General features: G+C 49.7%; 1 protein-coding gene across 6 annotated transcripts in view; it reads left to right on the plus strand.

Annotated features, from left to right (window-relative positions):
- Positions 1–23501, plus strand: part of DOCK6 (dedicator of cytokinesis 6) — a 1219180-nt gene that overhangs the window by 1058193 nt on the left and 137486 nt on the right. For all 6 annotated transcript variants that reach the window (XM_069604231.1, XM_069604230.1, XM_069604232.1 and 3 more), the window contains one exon: positions 17092–17217. In XM_069604231.1, coding sequence (XP_069460332.1) covers positions 17092–17217 — 126 coding nt within the window. The remainder of the gene's footprint in view (positions 1–17091; positions 17218–23501) is intronic.

A 23501-nucleotide genomic window follows, 5' to 3' on the forward strand; every position in this document is an offset into this window, starting at 1 on the left:
GTGGCACTGCTAGGCAAGGAGGAGGAGAACTTGGAGGCGTACAGGAAAAAGCTGTATTCCAATGCGTCTTTGTACCTGTGTCAAGCCAACGCGGATGCCATGCTGGCAGCCGTTCACCAGGGCTCTAGCAGGAAATTGCGGATTTCCTCCCAGAGCTTCCAGCGCAGAGCCAATCACGATTCAAGGCGGAGGCAAGATTGGGGCGCAGGACATCATGGAGTCCTCCGTGGCCCACATTGACACCTCTGGCCATGCCATCTATATTGTCACGGACATGAGAAGAACGGCCTGGCTCTGTGCTACGAAATTAACCCGGAAGTCCTGGAACGCATACTAGATCTTCCATTCGAAGGGAGTGACCTCTTCCACTCCACAACAGACGAGGAGCTGGACAAAAAGATAAACAGCTATCAAACGGCCAAGTCTTTATCCATCCTACCGTACACCCAGTCACAGCAGCGCTCTGAGAAGGCGTGTGCGTACGGAGGGTTCCGCGACTCCCAAGAGCAGAGTTCCAGGCAGCCTGACTGTTCGCCGTCCCAGCATCGGCGCAAACAACAAAAGGGGAGGGGGTGTAAGGGCTTTTTCCAGTCCCCCTCCTCCACAACAGCCTCATAGGCAAAGAAGGCATGACACACCCCTACGGGTCCACGTGTCTCCAGTGAGGGGCAGGCTTGCTCTTCACACACATTTCTGGTGCCAGAATTTCACTGACCCCTGGATCCTCTCTGTAGTCTCCACGGGTACCACCTCCCTATCCTAGCCTCTTCTCCCTCCTCCCCTCCACTCCACAGGTTATGACAGCAACTCTTTTGCCAGAGATCCGGTCGCTCGTCGAGTGCCAGGCAGTGGAGGAAGTCCCAGCCTCCCAGCGAGGCATGGGCTTTTACTCCAGGATTTTTGCCATTCAGAAGAAGAACCAGGCGGGCCTGAGAGTTTTGCTGGAACTTTTCAACCTCTCCCTGCCTCTACAAAAATTCAAGATGGTTACGCTAGCTTTCAAAGCATAGACATTGTGCAAGGGAGACTGGATGTGCTCCCTGGATCTGAAGCACGCGTACCTACACGTCCCGATCTGGCGCCTCATTGTTCCTTTCCACGATTCAGGATCATGGGCTCCCATTTCCAATACAAGGTGCTTCCTTTTGGCCTCAACTTAGTGACCTCGGCTTGGTGGTACCAAACCTACTGGGTCTCATGGCAGCAGTCTTCTTGGCCGTCCCCTTCACGAGACTCTGGATGAGGATGATACAGCTGCATTTTGCGGCATCCTGGAACCAGGAACGGGGCCATCAGTCAGAGATAATCAACGTTACTCAGTCGCTTCACCCAGTCCTCACATGGTGGTCCAGGGACTGCAACCTGCGGACGGGCAAGCCTTTCTGGCAACCTATGCCGCAGGTCACCATCACCACGGACTCCTCTCTCGAGGGTTGGGGGCCCACTCTGGACAACTGCTGGGTCCATGGCACCTGGACCCAGCAGGAGTACCACATCAATTGACTGGAATTGAAGGCCATCTGGCTGGCACCCAGGGCCTTCCTCACGGTTATCGAGGGCAGGGTCGTCCTCATTCAGACAGACAACTCAACCAGCATGTTCTATATCAATAAGCAGGGAGGTACCAGACCCCCCCCACCACTGTGCAGGGTGGCAGTCAGCAGGTGGGAGTGGGCCCTGGAGAAAAACATCTACCTCACGGCGGTCCACCTGCCTCGGGAATCCAACCTGGAGGCAGACAGGCTCAGCAGACTGGGAGCGCACAACTAAGTGGCAATTGAAAGACCTAGTGCTGCAGGAAATCTTTTGCAAATGGGGTCACCCTCAGGTGGAACTCTTTGCCTCCTAGGGCAACAAGAAGTGCCAACTGTTCACCTCCTTGCAGGGTCAGGGCCTGGGCTCTCTGGGTGATGCATTTCAGATCAGGTGGGATTGAATGACAGCTTCCGCCTTTCCGCCGACTCCCCTGATTCACAGGGTGATATTCAAGATCAAGGAATCTCGCCTCCTCAGCATCATCCTAATAGCTCCATCGTGGCCGGCCAGGCCATGGTTTTCGGAGCTGCTCAGCCTCTCAGCGAGGCCTCCCATTCGCCTGCCGACGGGCCCAGCACATCTACTGGCGCACCAGAGGGGGAGGGTCAAACACCACACACCAGAGAAATTAGCCCTCACAGCGTGGTTCCTGAACAGGTCACGCCAGGACTTCTGAGCCTCTCTCAGGCTGATCTAGAGATCATACATGGTGCCAGGAGCAAGTCTATCAGGGCCCAGAATAAAAGCAAGTGGACCAGGTTCTGTCACTGAGCAGACTCGAAGGGCTTCAACCCTCTGACATCTTCCATGGACGACGTGCTCTCCTTTTTGGTGCCTCTCTCCCATTCAGGTGTGCAGGTGGAAACTTGCCGCTCCTACCTGGCAGCTAAATGGCCCAAGCATGGGGGCTACTTTTGCCCCGGATTTGGCTAATTTATATATGGACCATTTTGAGAAACTCCATATATATCATGACACGAACCCTTTTGGAAAAAACATCCACACATGGCATCGTTATATCGATGATATTTTCATGATCTGGCGTGGTACAAAGGAAGAACTTACCAGTTTCAACACCTGGCTGAACTAACGTGAGCTATCACTGCAGTTCACGTGGGAAGCTAACATCAAAGAAATACCTTTTTTAGATCTTCTCATATACCGTACATCTGACAATGGAATTGGAACCAGTCTCTATAAGAAACCAAATCAAAAAAACACACTTCTGCACTTTGAGAGCTTCCATCCTCAATCACTGAAAGAAAATCTTCCGTTCGGACAATTTTTGAGGATCAGGCGGAACTGCTTTGAGAAACAAGATTTTTTAGTCCACAGTGAAAAATTAAAGAACAATCTGAAAGAAAGGGGTTATCCACCCCATACGATTAGAAGATCGTATAAAAGGGCTAAAAACACCCCTAGAGCGGACTGCCTAGTAAAACAAGATCGCACGCAACTGGATAAAATCACCTGTGTGACAACTTATACTCCCATCAGCAATGCCTTGAGGAGAACCATTCTCAAACATTGGCAAATGATAAATACAGAGGCTTTCTCTATTCCTCCTCCCCGTTTTGCTTTCAAACGGTTACAAAATATTGGGGCTAGATTGGTCCACACGTATCCCAGACAGTCTATCATACCGTCTACACTACCAACATTATGGAGCCTTCCTCCAATTGTAGGCCACTATAAATGTGGCAAATGCTTAATGTGTAATTTCACATGAAATGTAAAAACCATTGAGCTCAAGACTGGTATTTGGACATTAAAATCTTTTTCCAATTGTGCCACGAAATGGGTGATTTATTGCATCATTTGTCCATGCAATCTGATGTATATTGGAAAATCTAAACGTACCATCAGAACAAGAATAGGGGAACATCGTTCATGTATCAAGAATAACACCAAAGACAAACCATTAGTAGATCACTACAATAAAATGAAACACTCCTTTAATGATTTGACTTGGTTTGTTTTGCAAACCCTCGATCCACACCCTAGAGGGGGAGATAGGGACCTCAATCTACGCAAACTAGAACAAAAATGGATCCATAAGCAAGATTCGGTTAAAAGCGGCCTAAATTTATATATTGAATGGAATTTGTTTATACACAAATGACATTGTGTTCATCTCCATTAATATTGCCTTTCTATATCTGGGACCAAGCTGCTTACATCCATGCTGGTCGGAATTATGGACCATATACATCTTTTTGATTATATCTCATAGCTTCCATCGTGCTGTGTTTTTTATCGTGGATACTAGACACACAGTAACAATAGGTCAATAATATAGTTGTGTATACTATGGCGGTTTTCTCCTTTAACAGCACAAATACATGGTTCGATAAAATATTTTTTGTAGCTTTGCTTGATAGATATATATAAAACATTCTTAGATATATGTGTAACAATTTGCTATCAAGCCTTGTGCCGCCTTTTTCAGAATGGCCAAACATCAAATACACATCCATTTAGATCTTGGGCAGCCACTTAAAAGGGGCCGACTTATTCTGTCCTTTCCTTGTTTTGAATTGCATCAGGCTAGCCTTGAGAAAGAACGTCATCGCATCAACGCTAACGCGTGATTATGTAAAGAGGCGTCATATTAATCACATGATCACCGACACGTATTCTACACGGTACGCGACCGTCTGGACAGAGAACAAGCAGTCCTGTTCCACACGCACAAGTAAGACTTTCGCACTTAGCGATTCTTCGTATCGCCAAGCATATTAGAATTCCCCTTCTTTACAGCTTCTTGTTCTGTGCGTTTTGACTTTGTAGAACGAGATCAGGTACACACGTGATATCTGAGACGCAATTTTCCGACGCTGCCTATACGGATCAAAATAACACCGCAGCTCGTTTTTTGATCTTCAGACCAATATCGTACTGATGGCAACAGTACTACTGTTGATGAAAGGTATGAGTACTTACATACATCTCCTTTATAACGTATTTTTACACCTTGTGAGCTAATTGTAACAACGCTGATGTGCATTATATGCACTTCTTTCAACTTTTCTCATTTTTAGCCACCAAAGGCCATTGATCGGCACTTTTTGCCCTCAAAAAAATGTACAAAGGACTTTTGGACCTTGTAACACTCTATTGAAAATGTGAAACACAGTTCCACTTCAAGGTATTACAAAAAACATTATCGTTTTATATAAATAACATGAGCAATACGTTCTGAATAATGCATAAATAAGAAAACAAAAAATATTTCTCTATATCAGTAACAAGATAATATTAAAAAAAACATGTCATTTAACTAATTCTGATCGAGACAGATGTGATTAACCACGCATTTCTTCTTCTTTTTTTGGTTGCACACTGATTAAAATAAGAGGGCAGGTCATAGAAATATTGATGAGGCATGCCTACGAATGTCATTTTGAACATAGCTAGTTTTTAATCTATTGTGTTTGTTTGTTTTTAGAGATACATCATTTGATATTCTAAACCCAGTGTGAAGATTTTGATGCTGGGGTCACTAACACCGCCCTAACGTGTCCTGACGAAAGTCTTATATGGTCCTACATTCATCTAACGGACGACAGTCATTTACAAAAGACTGGTCTTGACTTATAAGGCTGGAAACAGAGCTAACCTGTCGACACTGTTCACAGATGGGCTTATGCCCATATACTGTACCAATAGGGGCCTTTATAAATGTTTTCATGATTCAATGTCTATGTTGGAAAGTAACTTATACAACTACTAACATCACCTTTATTTTAAAAAAAGAAAATAGGCTCGATATATGATTGGACTGAATGGAGTTGACCCACCCGACTACTTCTTTCATGAATTTTTTCTGTCAAATAGGATTGTGATTTTTGTCATTCTTGGTGTTTTTTAACAATTGAACTTATTATGTTCAATCTTTTTATGAAGTTAAATAAAATTATGTTTTTTCAGTTAATATGCTAGCTTTTGTGCATATCTTGTGAGATTGGTTCTATAACAAGACTATGTGGTTTCTGCATGGCCCTCATCCTTATCTAGACCTTGAGTCCAAGAGTGTGACACCAATAGGTAGCTTGTCTTTGGGAAAATCCTTTTTTAGCCATTGGGGCATACAGAAACTCTGGGGAGGAGAGTTTTTCCTCTTCGAACCCAATTGTCAAAAAACATTTGACGGTTCTCGCCAGGATCTACCCACCTAACAAAAGGCTGCACCCCGTGTAGGACCGCAACATAGTCCTGGGTGCTCTGGTGCTCAAACCATTCGAACCAATTGCGTCCGCGGACATCAGGCTGGTCACCATTAAGACGGCTTTGTTAATCGCCCTCACCTCGGCTCGCAGAATCGGCGAAATCCTGGCACTGGTCGCCTCGTAGTAATACACTACCTTTCACAGGGACAAGGTTATCCTCCGGACACACCCAGCTTTGCTGCCTAAAGTTCCGTCTGCGTTCCACCTAAACAAGGAAATGGTGCTGCCTATGTTCTTCGCTGATTCTAAGGACGAGGAGTCCTGCGCTGCCTTGATGTCAGGCGTGTACTGAAATTCTACTTGGACAGGAGTAAGGGCTTCTGCAAGTCGGACGCTCTATTTGTCACCTCTGGAGGTTCAAGACCGGGCTATCAGGCATCCAAGGCCTCCATAGCCCGGTGGATGGTTTCGGCCATCAAAGAAGCCTACAAGGAACAGCATAAACCACTTCCGGCAAACATGCACGCCCACGCAGTCAGGGCCAATGCAACGGCCATCGCATTCCAGCGGCATGTCCCTTGGCAAGTCATAAGCAGGGCGGCCACTTGGGCCACTCCCTCAGCTTTCTGCAAGCATTACTGTTTGGATGCCGGCTCTAGATCTGACACGGCTTTCGGACAGGCGGTTCTCAGGAACTTATTTGCTTAAGGAGGCTCTCCTCTCCACCCTGGGGCTACATTCAGTTGTAATCGTCCATGCAGTATGGAGGAAAGGGGACTAAGGGCTAAGTGTACGTTAGTCACTACGGTGAGTAACTTATAATTTACCTGTAATGTATTTATTTTATTTATTGTTCGCTTGTTAGGTGCTTATGCAGCAAGTAAAATAGTGTTCAAAGCGCCCACAGGGCGAGGGGAAGGAACAAGGGAGTGAAATACATTACAAAACACAATAATGAATAAGAGCAGTGGAAGGAAAAGGAAGCAGGACGAACCTACTACACCTTGTGAGTATTTAGAACGTGCAAGAGCAGCACGGAAAAAGGGCCTAGGGCGTAAGTGCAGGGGAGTACGAGCTCATTGGTGAGCCACAGATGAAGTGCTTCGGTTGATGAGTGCTAAATGGCACGTTTAGGAGTAAGTGCGAACCTCCGAGGTGGAGGGTGTGCCAAGGCAAGTGCTGATAGTAAATAGGTTGTATGTTAACAGATCCTGGCAGAACCTATGAAATGATGGCAAGTTGGACATGCAGTGCTAATGCTGGGCAAATCAGGAATGTGCCTGGGCCTGTAGTCTCAATACTTACAGTAGCAAGAAAGACAACTTTTACACTGGACACATGTCAAACTGTTGGCTTTGTCATTAATTGTCGCTACAGTAATTTTCTACCTTTGCACATACATTATTTTCACAATAAATAAAACACACATCATTCTCATCAAACAAAGGAAGTAATCTCTTAATTCCATTAACCTCAGCCTTCAATTTTTCCAAATCCTGAGCCTTGCTAAAGCTTAACGTGCAGCAACAAATAAGTATAAACCTGCTCACAATATTTTTACCTCGCAAGAGAGAGCATAGTTTGGCAAGGTGACTCCATGTTCTCTGAGCACGTGTCTACAGTCCTGGACTGTCATTTAACAGATGCATGCATTCTGGGAGTTGTAGTCTTTTGTTTCAACTGCATTAACAGTTACCAGAAAACACTGATTTGTCGGGTACTCTCACCGCCTTGCTTTGTGTTCACACAGCACGTCTTATTGAAGGAAAGGATTCTCAAGAGCTTCCAACAGTGCTGGACTTGCTGTATCATGAGGAGCACCCTAGCATGGTGTATCTCCAGTAGCGAAAATGATGTCCGAGGATGGCTTTATTCTTTTGAAGATTTTTGTAATTCTTGCAATATGCATTTTTGAAACGCGAGAATTTCCGTTGAGGTCTGATGATCCTTTGGGGTGAATGTAGATTTCACTCCCAGTTCTGTATCTTCCACTTGCTCTGGAGGTTCTTGATTGAGGAAGAAAGCCTTTAATCGGATGCTTCTAAAGAACCTACGGATTTCAGACTCTATGATGAACCAATTTGTGCATTTCGTACCCTTGTGCTAAAACCGACATTTCCTCAGCGGTTAGTGTTTTGAAGTCCTATTAAACACTGGGAGGGTTAGTTGAACCAGCCACCACCTTTGTGGTCTCCTCGGAGACCGTTGGTTCTTGGGGCCCTGGAAATATCTGGGCGCCTGGAAATCTTGTGGCCCCCAGAGTCCTTTTGGGTCACCTCGGCCTAAAAAGTCTCATTCTCCCTCTGAATTTTCATGTGGAACATTACTATAGGCCCTACGGTCACTTTACACCGAGTCTGAACTCGAGGTACCAGAGAACATGACCATCTACGTCTCATTGTGGGTCGATCAGCAGGTCCCCCAATCCCTTCTCTCCCAGAGGTCCTAGTCTCAAAATAATTCTCAGGCAGGTACGGTTCTCCAGCATGGGGTCTGGCATGGATTCACATGCTCATGAATATTCCCCGTCGTCAGGCTGGGAATCCTCGGTAAAGAAAAAACCAGTATCAGTTTCGTTTCTGATCTGTCTTTCGTAGTAATAACCAATCACTGGTCTCTGCGTCATACTGACCACAGCCAATGACTGCCCTCTACCTAAGCACCGCCTCTGGCAGCCATCTTCAGATTTTTACCGCACGTTCATGTGTTGGGATCCTCGTGCTATTGCTCTCGAGCGTTAGTGCTATTTTTTTCACGTTTTTTCTCAAAAACTTCGTTTTTTCGGTCAAAAGAGCCTCAAGCTCCACCGATTCTCCATCCGATCAACGGGGACCCGTGTCGGATTCGTCTGCGCCCCTCAAGGGTGAAGATTTCGTCGAGCTACGCTTTTGGAGGACTCCAGAAGTTTCTCAGGCCCGGTCATGGCCCAGGAGAAGGGGAGCTCGACGCCCGGAAAGCTGTTCAGGGTCTGCCCTGGATGCCAGCTGCAGAACGTCTTCAAGGAGGACGAACACTCTTTTTGTCTTTACTGCCTACATGAGGACAAGACGCACGTGGAGAAGGACTGTGCGTTTTGCGGCAACATGTCGGAGCGGACCATGAAGGACCGCCATCAACGTCTCGCCAACTGGCTGGAAGGGAAGAGCCCGTCCGGCGAGAAGAAGAGGAAGAAAGCCGAGCGGTCTTCTAAGACCTTTGAGGACGCCCCGGCGACGGGGGTCCAACATAAGGCCAAGCACCGCGAGTCCGCTGGCACCGGGAGCGCCGAACGGTCGGGGTCTACGGGCGCCAGGCAGGGCGCACCCTCCCCGGCACCATCAACCACGAGCCAACGCTCTGGGTCGGGTAAGAGGAAGGCCGAGCACCCGGCGAAGCTCCTGGAGAGGCCCCGGTCGAGCTCGAAGGCAGAGGGGGAGCGAGGCAGTGTCCCCCCCTCAAGGATAAGGCGGTGAGCGCACCTAAGGTGGTGAAGGCCTTAATCCATCCGGCCAAGCCCTCTATCGAAACTGTCGCGGCGGCCCTGGCTCAGCCTGTGGAGGCTACACCAGTGGTGGCGACCTCGGGGCTCAGAGTTTCCCTGCCACCTCGGAGGGAGTCCTCTTTTGTGCCCATCGATGGGACCCCCGTGAAATCCCCCGTGGGGAAGAAAAAGGGGGGGCAGGGCGTCGTCGTAGATTCGGCCTCAACCTCGGAGGAGGAGCTGGTCGAAGTCTTAAGCCACGGCCTCGGCGTGGAAGAACCCGGCCCGTCGGGATGGATCCCGACGCAGGTGACGACGACATCGTCGAGGGTACCGACGGGGCCCCTGTTCGCCCGTCGGATTCCCCTCTGCCGGCGCCGCGAGACAACTCGGCGGCCATTTTGTTGGCTATACAGTCCTTATGCTCAGAGATAAGGACGAGACTACCGTTGCCGACGGAACCTCTCCCGTCGGGGGACCCAGAACCGGGACCTTCTGGTGTTCCCCCTACCAAGAAAAGAAGGATCCACCCTCCGCCTCCTTTTCAGCCGTCGCGCCCCTTCCAGCCCTCCTCCCCGTCCACCCGAGGGGATGATACGGGGACTGACACGGCAGCGACGGGTACGGACGACGAGGTATACGACGAGGATGTACCGTCGTCGCCTCCCACCAGGGCTTCTCCGCCCGACGAGATTGGATCGTTCCACTCCATGATCACCAGGGCATCCGAGCTTTTCCAACTCTGCCCTGAGGAGAAGAAGAAGGAAGGTTTCCTTTATCAGCGGCGCGAGGCCAAGAGGAAGACGGTCCTCTCAGTGCCTCTATTGGACGACATTTGGGATGAGGGCCTCACCCTCCTCAAGAACCCTTCCACGACGCCAGCTAGAAGAGACCGGTACGAGAAGAAGTACCGGGTCCCGGACACGGCCCCCCTGTGCCTCCGGGCGCAGCCTACCCCGGACTCCGTCGTCTCCGCGGCGGCCAGGAAAAAAGCGGGGGGGGGTGCGGCCTCCACATCGACTTCCCCACCGGACGGCGAAGGAAAGAAATTGGACGCTATGGGACGCAGAGTCATCTCGTCTGCGGCGACGACGATTAAAGCGGCCAACGCCTTGGCTATCGTGGCATGCTACGACAGGGAGCTCTGGTACAAACTGGCTCCCCTGCTGGACTTCTTGCCGGACGACAAGAGAGCAGAGGCCCTGGAGATCCTGCAGGAAGGTGAGGTGGCTTCGGACCACGCCATTACCATTGCGACGGACATCGCCGACACTGGGTTCCGCCAGTTGGGCAACGGCGTTTGCCTTAGGCGGCGTGGATGGCTCAAGGCTACGGACTTCCGTCAAGACGTTCAGACCAGAGTCCTGGACATGCCCTTCGATGGGAACAACCTGTTTGGGAAAACAGTGGACGATTCCCTTCAGGCCATTAAAGCGGACACCGAGACGGCCCGGGCCCTTGGAGTTCTGCAACAACGACGGACGCCCTTCCGGAGCAGCGGAGGCAAGGGCGCCTCCAAAAGTTCCGGCGGCGGTTTCTCCACCTACCGTCAAGCGGCCCGCTCGTCGGCTCAGGAGGCCTACAGAGGACGAGGCAAGTCTGGCGGACCCCGCCGTCGTCGCCAAGGAGGTCAAGGCGGCAAAGCCTCGTCGAAGCAGGATTGAACCGGCCGTGGGGTCGGGCCCCCACCGAAGCACCCCAGTGGGAGGCCGGCTGGCGAGCTTCGTCAGCGTGTGGGAGTCCATCTCAACCGACCGTTGGGTGCTGGACGCCTTGGCCCGGGGCCACGCGCTCGAGTTTCAAAGAAGGTGTCCGCGCGTCCCCCCCGTGGCCAGGAAAGAACTTCACGTCCCCCAACTTCTCCTGGAGGTAAAGGCGATGCTCAGGAAGGGCGCCATCGAACTCGTCCCAAAGAGGCTTCGGGGCTCCGGAGTTTACTCGAGATACTTCCTCGTGAAGAAGAAGACGGGGGGATGGCGCCCCATCCTGGACCTGCGACGTCTGAACAAGTTCATCAAGGCGCAAAAGTTCCGGATGGTCACCCTCCAGCACGTCCTGGGTCAGCTGGAGGAAGGAGACTTCCTGTCGTCGTTGGATTTGGAGGATGCCTACTTCCATATTCCCATCCTAAAGGGGCACCGAAAATTCCTCAGGTTTGTGGTCCAAGGGCGTCACTACCAGTTCAAAGCCCTCCCCTTCGGACTACGGTCGGCACCCAGGGTATTCACCAAGTGCCTTGCACCGGTGGCGGCGCTGATGCGCCGCGAGGGGATCCACGTCTACCCCTACCTGGACGACTGGCTCATCCGAGCCAAGACGAGGGAGCTCGCCGTGGATCACACGGCAATGGACTGTCCAACTTCTCACGGACCTGGGATTCTCCGTGAACTACGCCAAGTCCCACCTGGTACCCGCGCAAAACGCACTGTTTCTGGGAGCGAAGCTCGACACAGTGTCCCTTCTGGCCTCCCCGTCGGAGGAAAGGACCAGGTCCATCCTGGGCAAGGTACAGCGGATGTTGGTTTCCGACGCGGCCAAGGTGAGGTCCATCAAGTCCCTCCTCGGAATGATGTCTTCTTGCATCTACCTCATTCCCATGTGCAGGCTCCGGATGCGCCCGTTGCAGGAGTTCCTGGACGCGCTGGATCCAAACGACGGGCGGCTTCGAGGAGAGGATCACACTCGACGAGAGTTTCCGCCGAGCGGTCCAGTGGTGGGGCATCCGCGCGCATCTGACGGCGGGCATGGACTTCCAGACCCCAGACCACCAGGAGACAGTGACCATGGATGCCTCCCTGGAAGGGTGGGGAGCGCACACCGAAAATCTGCACGCGAGAGGCCTTTGGCTCCCGACGGAGAAGTCCCTCCATATCAACGTCCTGGAGCTCCGTGCAGTGTTCTGGGCCCTCAGGTCCTTCCTTCCGTCCCTCAAGGGCAAGGTGGTGAGGATCTTCACCGACAACACCACCACCATGTTTTACATCAGGAAACGGGGCGGAACCAGGTCCCCAGCACTGTCCAAGGAGGCGCAGGACCTGTGGCATTGGGCCGTCGCCCAAAGGATGGTTCTGGTGCCGTTTCATCTGGCAGGGATAAAAAACACCATCGCCGACTCACTCAGCAGGGAGCTGCGCTCGTGCCACGATTGGGAACTACGGCAGGATCTAGTGGATCGCCTCTTCCGACGGTGGGGCACACCCCAGATCGACCTGTTCGCGACGGCGACGAACTCCAAGTGCCGGAGGTTCGCCAGCAGGTTTCCCCAGGCGAGGAGCATGGGCGATGCTTTCTCGTTCCCCTGGGAGGGCCTGTTCCTCTACGCGTTCCCTCCTTTGCCACTGCTAATCCGGCTCGTCAACCAGCTCAAGAGGTCACGGTGCAGGATGATCCTCGTCGCACCTGCGTGGCCGAGGCAGATATGGTTCCCGGACCTTCTGGACTTGTCAGCGTCCCCGCCAATCAAGCTGCCGGTGGACGCGGATCTACTCTCCAGGGAAGGAGGCGCCATCCTCCACCACGACCCGAAATCGCTGAACTTGCAGGCCTGGCTCCTGCAGCGCTAGAGTTTGGAGGATACGACATACCGGCCGACTGCAGAGAGGTTCTTGCAAAGGCCAGGGCGTCCTCGACTCTTAAATGCTACGGACACAAATGGAAGAGGTTCTCTGTCTGGTGCCACGCACAGAAGATTAACCCTCTACGGATTACGGCTCCCCAGGTACTGCCGTACCTGCTGACGCTGGCCAAAGCTGGACTGGCACACGCGTCCATCAAGATTCATCTTGCTGCGATCTCCCGATACACCAGAACCACGGGCCGGACGTCCTTGTGGTCTCATCGTCTGGTGAAAGAGTTCATGAAGGGGCTGTTCAGATCGTTCCCGCCGGTGAAGGCTCCGGCCCCGGCGTGGGAGCTCAACGTGGTGCTGACCAAGCTCATGGGACCTCCGTTCGAGCCTCTGCACTCGGCCCCGTTGAAGTTTCTGTCGTGGAAAACAGCGTTTCTTGTGGCCATCACCTCCGCACGACGGGTGGGAGAGATCCAGGCCCTTTCCTGCAAGGCCCCGTACTTGACTTTTCACGACACGAGGGTAGTGCTCAGGACGCACCCCTCCTTCATGCCCAAGGTACCGTCGGACTTCCATCTCAACGAACCCTTGGTGTTGCCTGTGTTCTTCCCGTCGCCGGCTGAGAGGACTTTGCACTCGCTGGATGTGGCTAGAGCGCTGAAGTTCTACGTGGACCGCACGAAGTGTTTTCGGAAGACGTCACAACTCTTTGTGAACTTTGGACCTGTCAATCAGGGGAAGGCTCTCTCGAAGGCTTCCATTTCCAGATGGCTCTCCGGCTGTATCATGTACTGTCATCGGTTGGCAAACCGACCGCTGCCTGGCCGTCCGAGAGCCCATTCCACCAGAGCGATCGCAGCTACCACGGCAATCCTTTCTGGTGTGCCCCTGCTGGACATATGCAGGGCTGCTACGTGGAGGTCGACGCACACCTTCACGAAATTTTACTGCGTCGATCGGGATTCCAGGGAGGAGTCCAGGGTCGGCCAAGCAGTGCTGCGCAACCTGTTCGCCTGAGGTGAGCCTGGTGAGGAGGTAAGATGCTTAATGTTGAGTTTGATGTAATGCTTAATGTTGAGCCTTTGCCACCTCCCGTGGTTGTGCATGTGTGTACTGCTATGTATTCTTTATTCATGAGCATGTGAATCCATGCCGGACCCCATGCTGGAAAAGGAACAAGTTACTTACCTGTAACTGTTGTTCTCCGGCATGGGTCTGGCATGGATTCACATGCGAACCCTCCCGCCTACCCCTCTGCGGCTCTTCACTTGGTCATACTGCCACTTCACGTGCTTCCAAATCTGAAGATGGCTGCCAGAGGCGGTGCTTAGGTAGAGGGCAGTCATTGGCTGTGGTCAGTATGACGCAGAGACCAGTGATTGGTTATTACTACGAAAGACAGATCAGAAACGAAACTGATACTGGTTTTTTCTTTACCGAGGATTCCCAGCCTGACGACGGGGAATATTCATGAGCATGTGAATCCATGCCAGACCCATGCCGGAGAACAACAGTTACAGGTAAGTAACTTGTTCCATATGCTATCTCAAGCTTGAAATCCTTGGTGTCTCTCGTGAATTTTTGCATTTTTAAAATATTTCCTTTCCTCAGTCTCTAGGTCCTGATGAATTTTGTCGCTGTTCTGTTGGGCGGTTGTGATGGTGTACCCTCAACCCCCTCCCTGGCCACTTTAACCATACCCCCATTCCCCAATATATTTAGATGAGTTTTTTCTAAAGTAATTTCGGCGTTGGCAATTACTTCCCAAAAATGTCTGTCGGCAAATGAACACGATACCATATGATATGATACGTGCGTGTCTTCCTCTGATTATGGAAATACAAGCACACGTAGAGAGATGACAGGCTAAACAAGGTTGAAACAGCAGTGCAACAAGGCCACTGCACTAAGACTAGAGGGGGGTCTCTCTGGGAGCCTCCCAGCCGTTTCCAGTTCCGTGTAATGCAAACGTAGCCAACGCCTTGCCATTCTGCAGGCCTTTGATTGCTTTGTTCCATGCACTTGCTTGCCATTCTGCAGGCCTTTGATTGCTTTGTTCCATGCACTCACACTTACCTCCTATAATCCTCTGAGGGTTGAAAGAGAAGGGCTGGTCTTCTTATGCTGTAACAAACAGGACTTGGGGTTTCTTGGGCTATGCCAGGACGTGCAAACCCTGAGTTACTAAATAACATTCCAAACCATCCATTGCTTATTCACATCTGCCTATATTACATTAAGCAAGTATTTCAAATTCTCCAAGTGGAGATGGACTTTGATCCTCTAGGCTCCTTACTATTTCACTCATTTAGAAGCTTCTTCATGTGGGACACCAAGGCCGCTAATCCAGCACAGGCGCACCGCTGCCAGCGCCAGCCTCACTCTGGAATGGTCTTTGAAGCAAAGCCTTTTGATGGTCTTTTTGTTGAGTAATTCCACTGTATGTATTGATATATGATATGATAAGTCATTTGTAACGCGCCTATACAAAAGTGTTGCAGTCTGAGTTACTATAGTTTTCCAGTCCTGTAAATTCTCCACTCGTGCACCCTCTAGGGATACCTGGTTATGGGGAGGGAGAGCAGGTCACATTTTGGAGGACGCCTTGTCGGTTCCTTTAAATGGGGCGGCTGAATTCAGCTAGTTAAATTTTAATCTAGCGTAACTAAAATTGGACTGAGATCAGTTATGAGTCGACGGATCTGCGTGATTTTACGGAACCCAAAGGTTCGACTCCCAAAAGAGCAATTTTTTTAAATGTTTTTTCATTTTTTTTTATTTTCAGCAAATATATATGTGGGGGGAGACCTTCCACAGCCCACCCACCTTACCCCTATACATTTTTTATAGAATTTACCCCCCCCCCCCATATATATATGCAGAAAATTGGGGGTCGGACTTTTTGGGAGTCGAACTTATGGTATTCGTTCCTTTTGTACAATACCGAGTTGACAATGAGGATTCTGGTAGCCATTATGCTCTAGGCCACACAGCTGATCTTTCTTGCAAGTTTTTAAACGTGACCAGTAGCGCTCCATTCCCCGCCCACATCCATTAAGAATACCTGTATCATGCCAGACATTCCAATTGGGTTTTTGTCCTTTTTCGGAAGGTTTATGCCAAACTGAAACCAATTTTTTAAGAACAGTGGGCCTCATTATGAGTTGGCGGTGTGTCCAAAAACTGTTAATGCAGTGTTAACTGAGTTACCACTGTATAACCGCTGCATTACCGCACCGCCAAACTATGGGTTTAGAGATGAGGTGGAGGAAATCATCCAGCAGAATGTCCAAAAACACCTTTACAGGTAGAGTACAACGTCTCATTGAAGATAAATTAACCTTTTTGTCAGATCCCCATAGAAAGGTCCTCAGTATATGACTCGAAATTATATTGCAGATTGGTTCAAACAATATAATAAGTGCTTATTTGGGGTTATAGGGAATACATTCAGAAGGTTCCAACTTTTGACCTCACTCCATATGTCTTGTGATAACTGTTTCAATTAGCTATGCTCTAGGCACCCTTGGTAAAGATGGCTCTTAGATTTTCAGCTGCAGGTGAACTTCAGTTTCAGAGCTTACTCTTCAGGTATCCTGTCAACATTGGCAGAGCCTCAGAATGTCCCAAGTAATTGATTAACCTGATCAGGGCAATACAGCACCCATTTTCTAGACTTTCTCGGAAGTGGCGCATACATATAGCCATCCCAGGTTCAGGCATCCTCAGGTTCTATCCTTTGTTCATCAGGTGGTACTTGTTTACTGCACGGATTGTTGCCTTCTGTGCATTCAAGTTAGTATTATCAGTACTTTTCTAAAAAAAAAAAAACTACAAAAAAAAAGCTTGAAAAGATTCTTATTTTTCTTTCTGACTTCGGCATCCTGGTCATTACCTGTTATTTTGTCTTTACTGTGTTTACTGATTTGCATATTTCATTGTGCCTGGCCATCCTTTCCAGATCAGAGCTCTTCTCTTGTCTCGCTCGCAGGGGAAGGTCTTTCTTTGGGCCACACAGGCTAGACCCTAATCCTTCCTCAAAGGGCTGATTGGGGGTGCACAGTGCGGCATCGCCTAAAGCCACACTGGGGCACAGACTGAAACCTGTGAAGCGGACACTCAGCAGCCAGTCGGGCAGCATTGGCAGAGCTCTTTGAGGGATTCACTGGGCTGGATGCAGTGTTACTGAGTATTGGGGGCGGGTGGTAGACACTACACTTCAAAACCTTCTATCCGTATGTCACAGAGAAGCAGGGGACATTGTTTTAACAAGTGCAAGAAAATTGTGACGAGTTGCATAGCATGATTGGCAGAAAATGACGTGTCCTGTCTCTCCCACAACCTCGTAGGGCACTCAGCGGATGTTCGGAACTTACTTCCGAGTTGGATTCTATGGCTGCAAGTTTGGAGACCTGGACGAGCAGCAGTTTGTGTACAAGGAGCCCTCAATCACCAAGCTGGCCGAGATCTCGCACCGCCTGGAGGTAAGAGCAGATGGAGCGTGAGCCGGATGCCAGATCCACATACATCTTTCTAGTTCCAGAAGCACATCCCACATCTTTCTCGGTTCAGCTCCACATCCTACATCTTTCTAGGTCCAGCTCCACAACCTACATCTTTCTAGGTCCAGCTCCACAACCTACATCTTTCTAGGTCCAGCTCCACAACCTACATCTTTCTAGGTCCAGCTCCACAACCTACATCTTTCTAGGTCCAGCTCCACACCCTACATCTTTCTAGGTCAAGCTCCACACCCTACATCTTTCTAGATCCAGCTCCACATCCTACATTTTTCTCGATCCGGCTCCACATCCTACATCTTTCTAGATCCAGCTCCACATCCTACATTTTTCTTGATCCGCCTCCACATCCTACATTTTTCTTGATCCGCCTCCACATCCTACATCTTTCTAGGTCCAGCTCCACATCCTACATCTTTCTAGGTCCAGCTCCACATCCTACATCTTTCTAGGTCCAGCGCCACATCCTACATCTTTCTAGGTCCAGCGCCACATCCTACATCTTTCTAGGTCCAGCTCCACAACCTACATCTTTCTAGGTCCAGCTCCACAGCCTACATCTTTTTGGGTCCACTCCACACCCTACATCTTTCTAGGTCAAACTCCACACCTCACATCTTTCTAGGTCAAGCTCCACACCCTACATCTTTCTAGGTCAAGCTCCACACCCTACATCTCTCTAGGTCAAGCTCCACACCCTACATCTTTCTAGGTCAAGCTCCACACCCTACATCTTTCTAGTTCAAGCTCCACACCCTACATCTTTCTAGGTCAAGCTCCACACCCTACATCTTTCTAGTTCAAGCTCCACACCCTACATCTTTCTAGGTCCAGCTCCACATCCTACATCTTTCTAGGTCAAGCTCCACACCCTACATCTTTCTAGGTCAAGCTCCACACCCTACATCTTTCTAGTTCAAGCTCCACACCCTACATCTTTCTAGGTCCAGCTCCACATCCTACATTTTTCTCGATCCGGCTCCACAACCTACATCTTTCTAGGTCCAGCTTCACACCGTACATCTTTCTAGGTCCAGCTCCACATCCTACATTTTTCTCCATCCGGCTCCACAACCTATATCTTTCTAGGTCCAGCTCTACTTCTACATTTTTCTAGATCCGGCTCAACATCTTTCTCAGTCCAGCTCCACATCCAACTCCTTTCTAAAATCTGCTAAATCCATTCTGAATCTAAATCCAGCTCCACATCCTACCTCTTTCCACGTCCTATATCTTTCTAATTCCAGCTCCACATTCATGTTTCTAGATCCAATTAAAGCATCCTTCAACATTCCAAGCCCAGCTCTGCTTCCTACACCTTTCTAGATAAGGTTCCACATTCTATGTATTTAACGATGTTGTATGACATTTGTTGTCCAGCTTTGATTTTTGTTAAATTAAAGATATCGATGTAATTATTGCATCACAGAACTACTTAAAATCTATGGCTTGCTGTAAAAAGGAAAGGTGGGTGTACCTACCTGAAAACAAGTGCAAATTAACATTCCAAGGTCATTTAATTTAAAACATGCTAACATAGCAATTTAAAGAAAATCTACTTACCTAGACACATCTGTTTGCAATTGTAAAATGCTTTACCAAATTCTCATACAGTGTACAGCTTTCTGCCTATCCACCAGACCATGAGTAGTTTGCCTAATTCCTGGTTTGTAAGCCGCAAGGCCGCCTGCTGTGTCTCTTCCAGGTGGAGTTAGGAAAGGACATGGGCAATCAACTTGAATTCTCTCTCTTCTGTAGCCCTACCCCGACCCACCCCAGCTCCTCTGCTACCCACGCACCCTTACTTGTAGTTCCCAGGGTGCGTCCCCTTTGTACATGAATCACTTATATCCATGTTGGCTTTGAGTTCCCGGGTCATGTTACTGTGAGGGCAAAAAGCACCATTGCGGCGTCCTATCCCACCTACTGAACCAGGCTGTAGACTTGGCCAAGGCCATTAGAAGCACCATATTTATTTCCAAGATTTCACACGTGTCGCCTGTTTTTTCGAGGCACTACAATCTGAAAAGCCAAGCACGTTACTGACCTCAGCTGGTGGTGCAGGAGTCTTAGGCTCATGGGTTACTTAATCAAAATCAGGGCTCCACCTCCCCATTGGAAATGGATTGCACTGTATCAAGAATGGGTTCACTGAAAATCAAGTGTTCCAGTGTGCAATCAAGTGTTCCAGTGTGCAATCAAGTGTTCCAGTGTGCAATCAAGTGTTCCAGTGTGCACTCATGTGGTCCAGTGTGCACTCATGTGGTCCAATGTGCAATCAAGTGTTGCAGTGTGCAATCATGTGTTCCAGTGTGCAATCATGTGTTCCAGTGTGCAATCAAGTGTTCCAGTGTGCAATCATGTGGTCCAGTGTGCACTCATGTGGTCCAGTGTGCACTCATGTGGTCCAATGTGCAATCAAGTGTTGCAGTGTGCAATCAGAAATGCTCAATGACAGTCCAGTTTTGATAGAACTGTGTTTGTATTTTTATTTGTATTAATCTAATCAATCAGATGCCAGTTTGAGCAGAAATAGCTTAATCTATAGTAGCTGATGATGGAAGCAATCTAGTGGTGGTGGGTGGCTTTACGATATGCGGTGGGTTGCTGGTAAACCTGGTGATTGTCTAGTAGATGGCTCAGGGGATAGGCATACATAGAATGAACATGAAGGACCGAGTGCTTTTATCTGTGCGAGCAGTGTACATGCTGGTGTGTGTACGTTTCTGATTGACTTAATGTCAGAGATGTTATGGGTGCCTGCTGGAGGATTTGGGGGGCAGGAGACGCTCCCTTGCTGGCAGGCGGGTGGTATGGCTCTTGATGGCAAGAGGGAGGGCATTCCAGTGGAAGGGACACTAAGGGAGAAAGAGCAGAAAGGGAAGTAGGCACTGAAAGATTGAGAGCAGAGGATTACAGATAGAAAGAGAAGTGCAGTCAGGCACTTATGGGGGAGCAGACCACCTGTTAGCAGAAGAGGTGGAGTAAGAATTTGAAGAGGGAATGATTGTGCATTGAGAGCCATCCAGCTTGGTGTCTGTAGGTGGAGGTGAGGGTGGTTCTCGGAAATTTTAGAGGGTGTGTTTGGTAAAGGTGAAGACTTTATATGGAAGGGAGAAAGAGAAGAGGCAGAGACCAAGGAGTAGGCTGAAGTGATAGTCCAGCATCAGGCAGTGTAGAGCCATCCGCTGTCTGATATGTGAGCCAACTGGTGATGCTTTTTGAGAATTGGCTGTGGTGATGGATTAAAAGATGATGTTTTGAGTGTTGTTAGGAAAGCTGGGGTCTTCGGGCAACGAGTGGGGTGGGGGGGTAGTATTGAAAGCCAAAGGATGGTGAAGAAAGAAGTCAAAATGATCATAATTTGGATTTTTTATAATTATCCATTATAGCAAACACAGCATTGAAAACGAGAAGAACATTTTCACTACCAGTGCGATAAAATGGATAAAATGAGAAAGATTTGTGCACGGAGCATAGCATCTTGTAATGTCACACAAATGTATTCAGCTGAACAAGAGAGGTTGCGGGGTGGGATAGTTTGGGGGGAACCGCTTTCCTTCTGGAATACCCTCCCTGCCACCCTCAGTCTTGAGCCTGATATTCTTAAGTTCCGCAAACTCACAAAGACCTTTCTCTTCTCCGCTTCCTTCTCTCTCCCTCTGCCCTGCTAACCTAGTTCGCTGCTCTTCCCTCCTTTCTTACGGCCTACTAACTGGCCGTCTTTTGTACCTCGGAGTCTCACATGTCCCTGGCACCCCCGCCAGTCCTCTTTCACACTTGCCTCAGGGCCCTACACCCCACCCACACTCAGTGCGCTTGGGAAATAACCCAAGAGAGTGGCCCTCTCTGCACTTACCCAAGTCTCCACCAACGAGGGGCACTTGGACTTCCCCCTCCCTGCGACCGCCTGTGCACTTGTACAATCCTGTACGCTCTGTGCCTGAAGATCGTCTGTCTGTTCTCCCCTGTCTTCCCCCCTTAACGTGCACTTGGTAAAACTGCAGAATCGCCATCAGGCCTATTTGCTGTCTCCCAAACTGTTAAATGTATTATATGCACTTACTCTGCCTGTGCAGACCATTATCGTCTCAGAATTTCAAGGGCTCTGAGCGACTTGTTTTTTCCCCCATGTTACCCTCCTTGAGTGCTTTGAAACACTTGCCTGTGTATAGGCGCTATATAAATAAACAATACCAATACCTTAAAAAGGCTAGGTGAGAGAACAGAGGAGATGTGTACCCTGTTACTGCCAAAGAGGAATAGTTTGAATTTGAGATGAAACGTGCATTTTGGTCAGTGGTGAAAAGCCTCTTGGTTTGCAATCTTCCAGATGGCATGGACTGCTTTCATATTCCTCGTGCCCGAGGACAATACTGACTGGCAGATGCCTGATTGGGATAATGTGGATTGCCGTCCTTTGTGTGAGAGCCCTTCCTGAGTCGTTGGGTGTTCCTGCGGGAAGAATGTGGGTATAATGCCTGGTATGTGATTGGGTGCTATGTTTACGCTCTGCCTCCGAAAAGGGATAAAAGCAGAAACCCTTTCACTCATACCTGGTGTACTGCTGAAACTCTGAACCTGAGCTGATGGAGGGCCTGCTGCTCGAGGAAGGATTGAAGTTCTGCACCAGCAACCCTTTCACTCAGACCTGGTGTACTGCTGGAACTCTGAACCTGTGCTGATGGAGGGCCTGCTGCTCGAGGAAGGATTGAAGTTCTGCACCAACAACCCTTTCACTCACCCCTGGTGTACTGCTGGAACTCTGAACCTGCGCTGATGGATGGCCTGCTGCTCGAGAAAGGATTGAAGTTCTGCACCAGCAACCCTTTCACTCAGACCTGGTGTACTGCTGGAACTCTGAACCTGTGCTGATGGAGGGCCTGCTGCTCGAGGAAGGATTGAAGTTCTGCACCAACAACCCTTTCACTCACCCCTGGTGTACTGCTGGAACTCTGAACCTGCGCTGATGGATGGCCTGCTGCTCGAGGAAGGATTGAAGTTCTGCACCAGCAACCCTTTCACTCAGACCTGGTGTACTGCTGGAACTCTGAACCTGTGCTGATGGAGGGCCTGCTGCTCGAGGAAGGATTGAAGTTCTGCACCAACAACCCTTTCACTCACCCCTGGTGTACTGCTGGAACTCTGAACCTGCGCTGATGGATGGCCTGCTGCGCGAGGAAGGATTGAAGTTCTGCACCAGCAACCCTTTCACTCAGACCTGGTGTACTGCTGGAACTCTGAATCTGTGCTGATGGATGGCCTGCTGCTCGAGGAAGGATTGAAGTTCTGCACCAGCAACCCTTTCACTCAGACCTGGTGTACTGCTGGAACTCTGAACCTGTGCTGATGGAGGGCCTGCTGCTCCAGGAAGGATTGAAGTTCTGCACCAGCAACCCTTTTACTCACCCCTGGTGTACTGCTGGAACTCTGAACCTGTGCTAATGGATGGCCTGCTGCTCGAGGAAGGATTTAAGTTCTGCACCAGCAACCCTTTCACTCAGACCTGGTGTACTGCTGGAACTCTGAACCTGTGCTGATGGATGGCCTGCTGCTCGAGGAAGGATTGAAGTTCTGCACCAGCAACCCTTGCACTCAGACCTGGTGTACTGCTGGAACTCTGAACCTGTGCTGATGGAGGTCCTGCTGCTCGAGGAAGGATTGAAGTTCTGCACCAGCAACCCTTTTACTCACCCCTGGTGTACTGCTGGAACTCTGAGGAAGGATTGAAGTTCTGCACCAGCAACCCTTTCACTCACCCCTGGTGTACTGCTGGAACTCTGAACCTGTGCTAATGGATGGCCTGCTGCTCGAGGAAGGATTGAAGTTCTGCACCAGCAACCCTTTCACTCAGACCTGGTGTACTGCTGGAACTCTGAACCTGTGCTGATGGATGGCCTGCTGCTCGAGGAAGGATTGAGGTTGTGCACCAGCAACCCTTTCACTCAGACCTGGTGTACTGCTGGAACTCTGAACCTGTGCTGATGGATGGCCTGCTGCTCGAGGAAGGATTGAGGTTGTGCACCAGCAACCCTTTCACTCACCCCTGGTGTACTGCTGGAACTCTGAACCTGTGCTGATGGATGGCCTGCTGCTCGAGGAAGGATTGAAGTTCTGCACCAGCTTACTTAGGCACTCTACTGAATTTGATGATGAAGCTCTGCCTCTCCAGATGACCAGAAGGAACCTTCTATAGCACTCCTCCCTGATCCTGTGGAGACAACTCCTTGAAGCCCTTTTCTCGCTAA

The sequence above is a fragment of the Ambystoma mexicanum genome, chromosome 3q (genome assembly GCF_040938575.1).
Source record: "Ambystoma mexicanum isolate Mex_15411 chromosome 3q, UKY_AmexF1_1, whole genome shotgun sequence".
In the NCBI taxonomy this organism is placed as follows: Eukaryota; Metazoa; Chordata; class Amphibia; order Caudata; family Ambystomatidae; genus Ambystoma; species Ambystoma mexicanum.